Source organism: Medicago truncatula, chromosome 3, assembly GCF_003473485.1.
Source record: "Medicago truncatula cultivar Jemalong A17 chromosome 3, MtrunA17r5.0-ANR, whole genome shotgun sequence".
In the NCBI taxonomy this organism is placed as follows: Eukaryota; Viridiplantae; Streptophyta; class Magnoliopsida; order Fabales; family Fabaceae; genus Medicago; species Medicago truncatula.
Genome location: NC_053044.1, coordinates 41548901 through 41562096, shown reverse-complemented (window position 1 = coordinate 41562096; position 13196 = coordinate 41548901). Strand labels below are relative to the sequence as shown.

The following is a 13196-nucleotide window of genomic DNA, read 5'->3' as shown; positions in this document are numbered from 1 at the left end:
ACTTAAATTTTATTTTATTTTATTTTTTTTTTGCCTTTTATCGCTTAAGTTCATGAGTTACGAACCAATATGCAATTATACATATCTCTGAAACAAAATAAAAAACCATCACTTATGTTTCAATTCACTTTCTCTTCCTACTCCAACGAATCAAAGTCCATCAAAATTTGTCAAACTCAAACAACAATTAAGTGTTCAAAATCTCTAAATCTACGCATTTCTTTGTATTTCATATGTTAGGATTTTTTATGTTGGTAAATATGATATTGAATTTGAACGTTGTTTAGCTATTGGCTGGTTATTGGTCAATTACAAGGTTGATTTAAGATCATCCTTCAAAACAAAAGGACTCTAAGATGTAATTGACTTTTATTTTTAGTTTTATTTTTAATAAAAGTTACTTAAAAATAAAATTTGTTGATATGGACTTGCAACGTACACATAGAAAAACGACCTCGTAAGCACATTTTAATGAATAAAGGTAACTTTGCAAACATTGTAAATCATTTAAAAGACCATAATATTATAAATAAAAAAGGACAAAACTTATGTACAGTATCATAGGTACTGTTTTTACTATAATCCACTTAAAATCAAACACGTGTTCTGTTTGTTTCATATTTTAACTTCGTGAGTGTAACCGTTATCTTTGTGAGACATAACTCTCAACTCACTTGCCTCCTCCATAGCTGATCAACCACATTAAAAACTTACTTCAACCCCGTCAACAACAAAACCATCAGGAACATGGGGAGGAAAACAGAGAAGACGTACAATGAAGAGTCCGTTCATTTATGGGTTTCGGAGGGATGACGGCGGAGGTGTTGTCTCCGCAAAATTCATATATGTCTTGGTTGTTTTAAACTTCTGATAGTGTCGAGGGGTGTTCAGGGACAACAATTATGGTCGTAGTTTATTCATTACGATGCAGGGGTGTATGTTCTTGCAAAAGTGATTGTAGCGTGACAAATTCAATGAAAAAAGTTGCTACCATGTAGTTTTTGGGTGTGTGTTCTTTCTCTATCTACAAACCAGTAACTTTGTTGCTACCATGTTGTAAGTGTGGTCTCATTGACGTGTTGGTTATGGTGGTGGATACAAAATGAGATATTGGTTTCACGAAGCTACAGTTCTAATTTCATGGTGAAGGAGGTTGGTTTTGGAGAATGAACGGAACAATCTTGGGAAGGACCGAGAAGAAGCGGTGTTAACTCGTTATCCAATTCTAAATAAATTTAATTATTAAAGTACACGTGTTATATTTTAATAGGACAAGAGTAAAAACATCACATATGGTATTGTACATAAGTTTTTTCCAATAAAAAAAAAAACTAGATAATTGGCTTATTACAAATATGTAACTTCCGAATCATAGGATGTATTTGGCGTATATTTGTTGAGATTAAAAAAAATTACAATCAACTCACTTGAGATAGTTCGTTGATTTTGAGTTTTGATTTGAGATCTTGGTGTGTACTCTTCTCAAGTTGGTTTAATTTTCTCTGATGTCAATTTTAAGAGAATAGACTATATTGAGTTTTGTCCCAACTTTTGAGACATGCAAATGGACGGTGAAATTAGATATTTCAAATTAATCGATTTGTATATACTAAACACTATATATCTGACTTTGTGACTTTGAAAGATAGATTTCACTTGGATGACATAGTTTTTTTGTGATATTTGTGACATTAGTGCATTTCTCAAGTTTAATTTTGAAACTTTCATGATTTTTTTTTGTCATTTCTTTTTTTCTTTCAATCAAGGTTACCATAATTTGTTTTGACCTACTCTCCCCACCGTACAGCTTTCTCCCCTCCCAATCCAAATCTTCCACCATGTGACCTTAAGGATGGTGGTGCGATGAGATTTTGTCAATCCAAATCGAACAGATTCTCCGCATCACCGTTGCTCTACACAAAACCTCCGTTGTTGGCTTTTCTCGCTACCGGATTTCAGAAGTTTTGATTGGTTCCGTTTTGTCCGTACAACCCGTAAGAGGGTCTGTTCTCAACAGCTCCGCCTCCTTTCTGCGGTGGCTGCTCATGGTTCATGATTGGTTGTCCGCAGATCTTTCTAAAAGGGATTTGCGGTGGTTCAGTCTCAAAGGCGGTGGCTCTAAAAAAGACAGCGTGGCTGCCTTCAGGGGACACATCATGCTTCTGTTGAATCATAAGACTCGTTATGATGCTTTGATTCGTCCTGATGTGGTTCAGATGTCTCTTCACTGCAATAAGAGTTTGTTGTGCTCGAAAGGGCCGTGATGCTTGATGTGCTATGTTGTTGCAGGGGCAGTTGGTCCGTGAATCTGTCCGTATTGGCGGTCGGTTCATATACCATGACTGAAAAGATGGGTTTGGTTTTGTTCAGATCCATCTCTGGTTTGATTATAATGCTCACAGCGTTGTATTGCACTTGCTCCTCCAAAATCATGGTTGTGTTTCGTAACAGGTCTTCTAGGCTAGAAATGGTTATGTACCTGTTGTCCGTTGTTGCTGCGAATGGTGGGTGCGGGTATTACCGTGTTGGCGGTGCTCGTGGCGCTCAGACTCGTTGAGTGACCATCCCTCGATCTGGCTTTCAATTGGATTTGAGTTACTTTATATTGGATTTGGCTAGAAATGGCCGTGAAGTTTTTTGTCACAGCATAACGGGTTGTAGGTGTGGGGTTCTGTATCCGTGTTGGCGGTCGAATCTCCCACCTTCACGAAGTTTGACACTATATAACTTGGGGGGGTTTCAAAATCCACATCAGTATTTGATGTTGGACTGTTTGGCTCGATTCACCGGTGTTGTTTTTATTTTTTGTATCACTCGATTGAGTTGACCTACACTTTATGTGAATTGACTGGGTTAGGTTTATATCCCCCAATTCTTTTTTGTTTTTATTTTTTCCTTTTTTTAATAATATATATATATATATATATATATATATATATATATATATATATATATATATATATATATATGAGCACCTAACATAGATTCGAATTTGCAAGCCATTTTAACTTTGATGGCCTGTCTTCTATTCTTTTTTTATGTCGTTGGACTCTTATAGAAAAAAGACAGTAACAATGTCACAAAAAATTGTGTCACCAAATGCTACCCTTAAAAACTAAGTCACACGACACATCTCGATCCCACATGCTCACTTTTAATTGCAGAAAAAAATATTTATTTTCTTACTTCTTATCTTGAACACCGTCAAACATCTATCGTGGAATCCTCCTTATCAGCTTTCGGCGATTTAGATATACATATATATATTTGTGATGAGCAATTTAAGCGAAAGATGGATTAATCAATACATAAAATATCAGCTTAAATTCCTAAGTTTGTCATTTAGCTAGCTAGACTAGATGCATTTTCACTTGGTCGTTTGCGTCTGCCGTCTAGTGATTCTTGTTTCAGAAGAAATTAAAAATAATAAGGCAGTACCACAGCCCACAAGCTATTAGGATTCAAATTCTCGTGCACAGAGGAGAGACTTTGGCATATTTTGTTCAAATTCTATGAGATCGATCGATGTTGGAATATTTTGTTCAGTATTTTTTTTTTTAATAAGTTAAACTAACCCCCACCTGAGACTTTGAGGAGGAACACATTCCCCAGATCCCAAGTCAATGCCACTAAGCCAATTCAAGTGGGAGAATACGAGGGTGAGAGACTTTGGCATACCAAGCCTTGTAGCCAGGCTCATGATGCCATGGTTTCTCACAAGCATCTCTCCAAGCAGTGAAGAACCACGCTTGAGCGTTTTGCAGCACAGTGGTTAGCAAATGCGTAGGCATCTGAACGATAGATGACGGATGTCTGGGAACATCATGTACATAGAAAAGCTGTCTCTTTACCCACTCAGGTAAATGACGGTACATCATATCCTTCCCGCACATCAACCATCCCGAGTAAGTGACAATAAGCTGAAAAGGGCGTATCTCTTTGTGATCGCCATAAGTAGAAAACCTGACGTCATCAACCTCTAAGCGATCAAGCAGTAAGCGGTAATGGTGCACATTTGTATGCCCTCTTCTAGTTAGCCATCTCCCAGCACATGGTCTCTACGGCTTCCAACTCCTATTTTTCTTCCTTGGGTACGGACCTGGCAAATGCTCCAAAATTCATCCCTGCAACAAATAAATAAAATACATTATAAAAGCTTCACAAATATATTAAAATTAAATCCTAAATAAATGTAGTATAACTTAGGAAAAAAAATAATCTAGCATGATAATAAAAATTATAAAATAAATTCATAAAGAAATGAAGTGAAGATAAATATTAAATTATTACCATGAAAAAGTCGTACTCCCAACCATCTTTCTGTTATTCATAATAACATAATCATCCAGATAGTCGTACAGGTAAGCTAAGGTCATCCCTCCACATGACCACTTCCCAATCGCCTACAAGTCCGTCATACAATCAAGATATATCAAGTTGATGTGTCTGTTCATTTTGTTAGTGAACAGCGCACAACCGACGAAATATAGAAGGAAACTCCTCACACACCACACCCTCCTCCTGCCTCTTTCTTGCAACTCCTCCCTCGTCTGTGGCTCCTCCAGCCGTCTAGCCTCTGTCAGGTGGTCTTCATAAATCCGCTTCTGTTTGGGATAACTGATAGGACCAGCAGACTCACTCCTAATCTCAGCCCTAGCATCAGCATCTAACATGCCCAACAACCTGGTCATCAAATCAATCGCACGGTCCTGACCCATTGCCTCGTCGTGGTCCAGCATGCGGCCGTGAATAGGAATGTGTAGGAGATTATGCACATCGTCCAAAGTGATCGTCATCTCCCCCACAGGTAGATGAAAACTACTGGCCTCCGTGTGCCACCTCTCGCACATAGCACGTATCATGGCATGGGTGACACTAGAATATCCCTTGTATATCAAATTATGTAGGCCAGACCCCTCCGCAGGGTCCCAAAACCACCTTAAACCCTCCTCCGACTTACCAAGCTCTTTCATCTTTTTCCTGCATTTATACACTTGTAACCCATCTGATCATGCCACATTTGAAATTCAAATTAATTAAGACATTGTCACTATTTATTATAATTAAAACACTAACGCTACATTCTTTTAAATAATTAAAACACTTACGCTACATAATATTAAATAATTAAAACACTTACGCTACATTCTTTTAAATAATTAAAACATTTACGCTACATTCTTTTAAATAATCACTTTAAAGTATTTAAAGAATTTCAAAGAATTTAAACACCTACATTATGATGGTTCACCCAAAGAGGGTTCGCCACGTGCCTCGCGTAGTCGGACAACAGTGACGTGATCTCAGGGCCTCCAGGAAAGGGAGGCCCTCCAACAGGATATGGCGGTATCAGTGGAACACGACGATGTCGTCGCTGAGTCTGAGGCTCAAGCTCACCCTCAGGAATAACATTATGTGCCTCAAGATAATCCGCCACAACATCCTCTGCCATCTCCTCATCCTCTGCCTCGTCCTGCGGCTGATAAAACTTTATATCCTCCTCCATCCGATCATATCCAACAAAACCCCCCTCATACACAGCCTTATCATGTGTCGGTGTCGAATCAACCACCTAGGAGGAGTAATCCATATGTGAATGTGAACCCGACCCATCTCCTCCACCTATCCTCAAGTCCCCACGTCTCCGGGTCTTTGGAACATTCGGGTGTTCAACCTCCATCTCCTTTCGAGCGCTATTTGTCATAGCAGGTTTACCTTTGCGCATCCTACCCTCTCTAATACGCCGCTCCCGCGCATCCTCCTCCCCAGCCATATTTAAATAACGGTAGTTAACTACCGCTGGAGGTATTTAAGTATTTTACTTGTGTCAATAGGAACTTTTTATTGTCAAAAAAGCAATTTTCTAAGAAGTATTGATCGAGGAAGATCACAAGCTAACGTGTGTTTGTCATATGTATCTTTTTTGTTTATTGATTGTTGTTGAAAGACTATCAATGTTAGATTCGGGTTAATTTATATACAACAGTTAGAATACATGACATCTTGATTTATAAAGGACATTAGAAATTTTTAGTGAAAACAACTAAAATTGTAGAAATTTTTAGTAAAAGTTAAATGACTAATATTTGAAGAAAAGATAAAGGATTATAACAATCTCGTGAGCTTAGTTTAGTTGGTATGGATAATACATAAAATATGTAAGGTACAAAGTTTAAAATTCGACCACCACAAAAAAAGGATTAAAACAAACTTTTAGTAAAAGATAAATGACAAAATATATTTAATTAATATCTTTAAAAAAATTCTGATTTCTTTCTATCAAATTTTTTTTTTGGCTGCTATCACATTGAACAAATGGTAAAATATTTATTTTTGTCATAAAAATAAGAAAATATTGTTACAATTATATTTAGAATAAATTTAAAAAATCTTATTTTGGTGTTAATTTCCAAGGACAAATGTAGTGTTGACTGTTGTAGTAGTGTACATCCACCCTAGACACTATTTGTTGTGAATATGCACAAAGACGACATTCCCGATTCGATACATACATACACGTGTCACACTTTCAGTTCATATATGATACAACGTTGTTTGTCTCTTCCATCAACTTTTACATGTGAGTTTGTAGCTCTTTGATATATATCTCATACATCATCGTTACATTTTTTCTTCCTCAAAGCCTCTGTGAGAAAAAATGGGTACGGTTTTGCAACATGCTGTGGTTTCAGAGAAAGTGAATAACCAACATGGTTGCTGCAAATCAGGGCCAGGTTATGCTTCCCCTCTTGAAGCCATGTCTGGTCCCAGAGAAACCCTTATTTATGTCACTGCTGTCTACACAGGTACCAAATACTACGTTCCTAAGGGTTAGAGAAAGTTATGTATTTGGTTTAAAATAATTTTTCTCTTTGAATTATAGTTTTTATTTGTAATATTGATCAATTGAATTTTGGTGATGTTGATTGAATACAGGGACAGGAATAGAGAAGCCAGATTATTTGGCTACTGTAGATTTGGATCCAAACTCTCCAACTTATTCAAAAGTGATCCATAGGCTACCTGTTCCTTATGTAGGTGATGAATTGCATCATACTGGCTGGAATTCTTGCAGCTCTTGCCATGGTGATCCTTCTGCACAGAGAAGATTTCTCATCGTACCTGGAATTGTGTAAGACTCTCTACACACTTGCTTTCTCTGAAAATTTTAAACATAAAGGACAGTTGCTTGATTTTACTTGAGAAACAGAACTGTTTTATATGCATAAATGATACTAACGTGCCTCTCCGCATCTTGTTCATCATCTTTTGATTTAGAGTAATGATATTGTTTTGAATTCAACAACAAATTAGATGGTTAATGCGCAGTTCAAATATAGCATTATCCATAATTTTAAATGTTAACCACGGTGTTCAAGTGTATGTTTGAACACAAACTATGCTCGGTTGATGATTAAAGAGTTCTGACACTTTGTTATACTCCCTCTAGTTCTATTTATAACAGATATTTGGGTCAATAAAAGTTGGTGTATTTGGTACAAGATTTGGACCAGATACATGATTCAAATGTCTCTTATAAATAGGACCAGAGGGAGAGGGAGTATTCGTTAACCATCTCTGAATTTAATCAATTCATATTTAAATTGTGCTTACCATCTAATTTCTTGTCGAAATTTGTGTCAAAATAAGGCAACTCTTTTATTTAATTACTTACTATCTAGTGTTGTAAACTAAAAGTGAAGTTCATAATATTTCAGATCAGGTCGCGTATATGTGATTGACACCAAAACAAATCCAAGGGCTCCATCTTTGCACAAAGTTGTAGAGCCGGAAGAAATCTCAACGAAGACTGGGTTAGCTTATCCACACACATCTCATTGCCTTGCTTCTGGTGAAATTATGATCTCATGTATTGGAGATAAAGACGGAAATGCTGAAGGAAATGGATTTCTTCTTCTTGATTCAGAGTTTAATGTCAAAGGAAGGTAATCATTTACATATTTGATTGAGAAATGCAAAAATTCTTACTGGCGTTCATAAAATACTGATGGGATTGAACATTATACGATGTTGAATCTTCAGAAATAGTTCTAGTTGAAACTATTATTTAGTTAGCATTTCAATATCTTATTTTCTAATTATATTACCGTGCATCTTGCTTCACATTGGTTAGGTGGGAGAAACCTGGGCATAGTCCATTATTTGGGTATGACTTTTGGTACCAACCACGACACAATACCATGATTAGCACATCATGGGGTGCTCCTAAGGCCTTTTTACAAGGTTTCAACTTACAACATGTCGCTGATGGACTTTATGGGAGGCATCTCCATGTATACAACTGGCCCGGGGGCGAAATAAAACAAACACTTGACCTTGGTGATAAAGGGCTTTTACCCTTGGAGGTATATAAGTTGTTCAAAATAATCTGTGTGATTTAGCTATAAATTGTAGCCTATTCCCCCCCTCCTCCCTAACTTGTAGTTGTGAACTATTTTGCAAATATTGGCATGCTTCATAACTAATGCTCCTTGAATGCAGATAAGGTTCCTGCATGATCCTGCTAAAGATACAGGTTTTGTCGGGAGTGCATTGACAAGTAACATGATACGATTTTTCAAGACACAAGATGAAACATGGAGCCATGAGGTAAATCAAATGGATTTTAGTATCTAAGCTCTTTTGGATAGTTTTTGTACTTCAACTCATGAATATTATAAATAGTACTTATAGACTACGCTTACTTGCAGATTGTGATATCAGTGGAACCACTGAAAGTGCAAAACTGGTTTCTTCCCGAAATGCCTGGGCTTATAACTGATTTTCTGATTTCTCTTGATGATCGGTTTCTGTACTTCGTAAACTGGCTTCACGGGGATATAAGACAGTATAACATTGAGGATGTTAAAAATCCTAAACTCACTGGTCAAGTATGGGCTGGTGGCCTTATCCAGAAAGGAAGCCCTGTAGTCGCTGTTAAAGATGATGGTGAAACTTGGCAATCTGATGTGCCCGAAATTCAGGTTATTGATATTTCAATTTTTCAATGCTTAGTAATCCTAGTGTCAAACTTATTACATAACACATGTTTGAGTACCCTGCATTGTCTTATATCTATACAACGTCGACACTTCAGATAGTCGACATGTATGGTGTCTGACACCTTTATGCATAATTTGCACTCTTGGAACCTCAAAATTATATATGTGATGTATGCGATGTTGGTTTTTCAGGGGAAAAAGTTGAGAGGGGGTCCTCAGATGATTCAATTGAGCTTAGATGGAAAGAGGCTGTATGTTACCAACTCACTGTTTAGTGCTTGGGATAAACAATTTTATCCAAAGCTTGTAGAGCAAGGATCTCACATTTTGCAGATTGATGTTGATACTGAGAATGGTGGTCTGAAAATTAACCCAAATTTCTTTGTGGACTTTGGAGCTGAGCCTGATGGTCCTTCCCTTGCTCATGAGATGAGATATCCTGGTGGTGACTGCACTTCAGATATATGGATTTAAGCATACTTTTCATCATTTCATTTCATTTCATTGTAGGAATGAAATGTATCTTTGGTTTAGTTTAAACTTGAAACAAACAATAATAGAAATAATGTACTTGTTCATCTTTAATGATTAGCAATGGACTGGAATTTACATGTGTTATATTATAATGGCCTATGAACCACTTATACAAGCACACGATACAACAGTGACTCGTAAACATTAAGAATAATTTAGAAGTATAAAACGAAGGTTAATGAATGTAACCACATGTGTTGATGTCTTCAGTCATAGGTGAATGACTATGCTTGGTATGCATCCTGGTAATGCCATTTCTTTAGCTTCTTCTTAGAAGGAAAAGAAATTACCTAAATGTGGTGGAAGGCTGGATTTGCATGTTGATCTGAATCCAACGATCATCAACATGATATCAATTTTTATACCACCGTAGTAATCATACAACACGTTCTTTCTTTCTTTTTTATGAAATTTCCAAAAGCATCCCTGATATTGCAAATGCCCCACCAACCATTGCATTTAAACAGATATTTTTGTGTGTCTTCTTCTAAATCAAAATGAGAAAATTCAAATTTAAAGAGTAGTAAAGTTTAATTTCTAGAAATATACTATGTCAGTTCCATAATTTTGAAGTTTTTGTTGTAGAAAAAAAAAAAACTATTTCTTTCATAGTGATAGGTGAAATACAGGAATGTAGAATATCAAAATTGGTGACTAACCCACATTAGTCTGTTTTTGCCAAGGAATAAGCTGCTGAATTTGTTTGTGTCCAATAGAACCAAATCCAAATTTAACTTGGCACATGCTCAATCTTAACTTTATTTTATTGAATAAACTCTTCTGAAATACTGTTGCAAATCTTACAACTTTGATGATATCCACTATACCTCTTCTCTTGTTGTACCGCTCTGTTACTACTGTAGTCACCTATAATTTCTATGCCACGCAGTGGAGTAAGAGACAATTAAATTGAAAAGAGAATATACACATAAAAACTGTGGGAATAATAAAGGGCATGATAGCTATAAACTAGAATAAAAACAAAATTTGGACGCATGCAAATTTACAATTCAATTGAATGAAGTTATTGGAGAAACCATCATGAGTTGATAATAAAAATTAAAAAATTAAAAAGTAAACTATCACTTTGGACCTTTGGCAACATGATTTGTGACTTTTTTTTGTTTTTTAAAAGGAAAGTGGTCATTGCCACCCTTTTTTAGGCAAAAACAAAAGGCTGCAAATGATGTCTTTGTCGTGAAAATTATCCTTAATCACAGCACATAATGCGGGAATTGGGGTCTACAGGTTTAATAGCCGGTCTTGTAGTTGAATTGTATATCCTCTCTCTGGTATGTGACTGTGACAATATATATGTGTGTGACTATACCAAATGCTACGAAAATTTAGAGGTTACATTATATGACATACACATGCATCCCATAACTTCTTATATCCATGTATGAGCCTTTTAATTCTCAACACCTTCCTTCAGTTTTTGTCGGTAGAACGAAGCTGCAGCACAGTACATAGTAACTTCTACTGTCGGCAAGACAATAATTCTAGACTGTAAAAATAAAATTGTAACATCTATATTTTTTAATAAAAAAATAAAAATAAAAAACTGCATTGGTTTGTTTAGTTACAAAATAGTAGAGTAAAACAACAAATTCATCTCTGGCTTTGTAGGACGTTGTCGATTAAATCAACTTAGATCATAAATATTTTAAAAAGATTGTGACTCTGTCAAATTTTACTCATTTTAGTTGTTATTGGAGTCAAGGAGGGACTAAAATGATGATAAGTGGTTAAATATAAGGATCATAAAGACAAACTTAACAGTTTAATAGAGTGATAGACATTTTTGAGATATTCATAATCTGAAAGACCCATTTGATAGCTTCTACAAAGACATATAAAATGCTTAGGACAATGTCTAACTACAAAAGATATATATCACAAAGTACATGATAAATGTAAACCAAGAAGTAGGCATAATGAACAAATCAGAAAATATGCTAAATGTTAACTATGAATGATTCTGTTCAAGTAAAGAGTATATATATATATATATATATATATTTATGTATATATTATCATCATAAACTAATAGTGTTATTGAACGGATTATACACCATCTAATTAAATGTATACTTATAATGATCTTCATCTGCAAAACCAACACTAGGATCTTTCCCTTTCCTCATTGTTTCCCTTACATTCTCAATCCTTTCAAGCATCCCTTTCAATGCTAAATCAAATGCATCTTCAAAATTATCTAACTTAGACCTAGGATCTGCATAAACTATTTTTGGAATAAGCTTTATAACCTCTTCTCTCATTGCAATAACCTCCTTCTCTGGAATTTCCAACAACACCTTCTCAAGATCAACATTCCATTCTTTCACATCCTTCACAGGTATATAAACAGAATACTTGGTTCTGTTTCTTGGTAAATGCCACTTATATTGTGAATAAGCAGTACCAGGATGAAAAAACACAGGAATACAACCAGCTAAAATTGAATCAAAAATTGATCTTCTTGTGTATGAATCACCAGAAGGTTGCAAAGAGAACACAGAATTTCCAAACACCTTCATAACATTAACAGGATCATCACATTTCTCTCCACCATAACTACAATCAATGAATTTGCAAAACCTCGAACCACGACATTGTTCAATAATTTTCCCCCTTATAGAATCTTCATTTTCAGGCCTTGGTGCTCCAGTGAAAGTAAACAAAAATTCTCTCTTTTGATGTCTAATTTTACTCTGCCATTGCAAAACATCATTATCCATTGAAGGATGAAATGAAGTTGGATAAGGTATGGCATAATCATTATTCCATGAACTACCTTCAACTGCTAACATTGACATATTCATAGATTGAGGTAAAAATCTAAACTTACTACCCCAATAAGCCAAATCATCAAATTGTCTTCTAAAATCCCAAGAAATTCTTCCAGAAATAAGAAAATGATCCCTACCCCACATTTTCTTCCACTCAGGTTTTTCAACCAACCAATTAACAAGTTCAAAACCAGAAGAATCTCTTACAGTAAGATTATTAACCCAAAGAAAACGACTAATGTCAAGACCAATATAAGAAGGAACAAAAACTGCAGAAGCTAAAGATGAATCATTTGTCAAACATTCATAACTTTTCATCCTATTGTGAAAAATAACCTCCAACAGAAACTGGTTTGTAGCATACCAAGTATTGTTTGGGACAAGAATATCCTTAAAGTTTTGATTTTTAACCTCAGGACCTAAACCCATGTTGTCCATGTACGGACACATGTTTGGTTTGTCGGTTCCTCTAGTTAAAAATTGACAATTTTGAAGCAAATATTGGTTGAAACGAGAAGGGAGATTTTGAATGAAAACATAGCGACCAGTGCATGAATCTGAGACAAATGTGTTTGGTTTTTTGTTGAGTGAGAAATTGAGGATGTTGTTGGGGGTTTGAAATGTGTGAGAATAATCAAAGCATAGAACTAGTAATGAACATAAGAGAAAGGAAATGAGAATTGCAAACCAGAGTTGATGATGATTATTGCAACTTCGAGAGATCATTGGTGTTTTTTCCATTGATCTTGTTGCAATTCAAAATTCTAAGTGTGAGTGTGAGTTTGACTGACAGAGTCAGAGAAACTTAAAGCGAATTAAAGCTTGTGATCATGCTCATAGGTAACAATACAGTGTCTGTTGGCTTATT

General features: G+C 35.7%; 2 protein-coding genes across 2 annotated transcripts; one reads left to right on the top strand and one right to left on the bottom strand.

The window, feature by feature from the left end:
* Positions 1 to 6567: 6567 nt before the first annotated feature.
* Positions 6568 to 9620, top strand: LOC11436310 (selenium-binding protein 1). The gene is made up of 7 exons (XM_003601646.4): positions 6568 to 6806; positions 6937 to 7132; positions 7719 to 7946; positions 8135 to 8366; positions 8503 to 8610; positions 8712 to 8984; positions 9195 to 9620. The coding sequence occupies exons 1-7, from the start codon at positions 6659 to 6661 to the stop codon at positions 9474 to 9476; spliced, it is 1467 nt and encodes a 488-aa protein (XP_003601694.1). The 5' UTR covers positions 6568 to 6658; the 3' UTR covers positions 9477 to 9620.
* A 1923-nt stretch (positions 9621 to 11543) lies between these two features.
* LOC11436309 (probable xyloglucan galactosyltransferase GT14) lies at positions 11544 to 13196 on the bottom strand. Its single transcript, XM_003601645.4, has one exon. The coding sequence runs from the start codon at positions 13067 to 13069 to the stop codon at positions 11615 to 11617; it is 1455 nt and encodes a 484-aa protein (XP_003601693.1). The 5' UTR covers positions 13070 to 13196; the 3' UTR covers positions 11544 to 11614.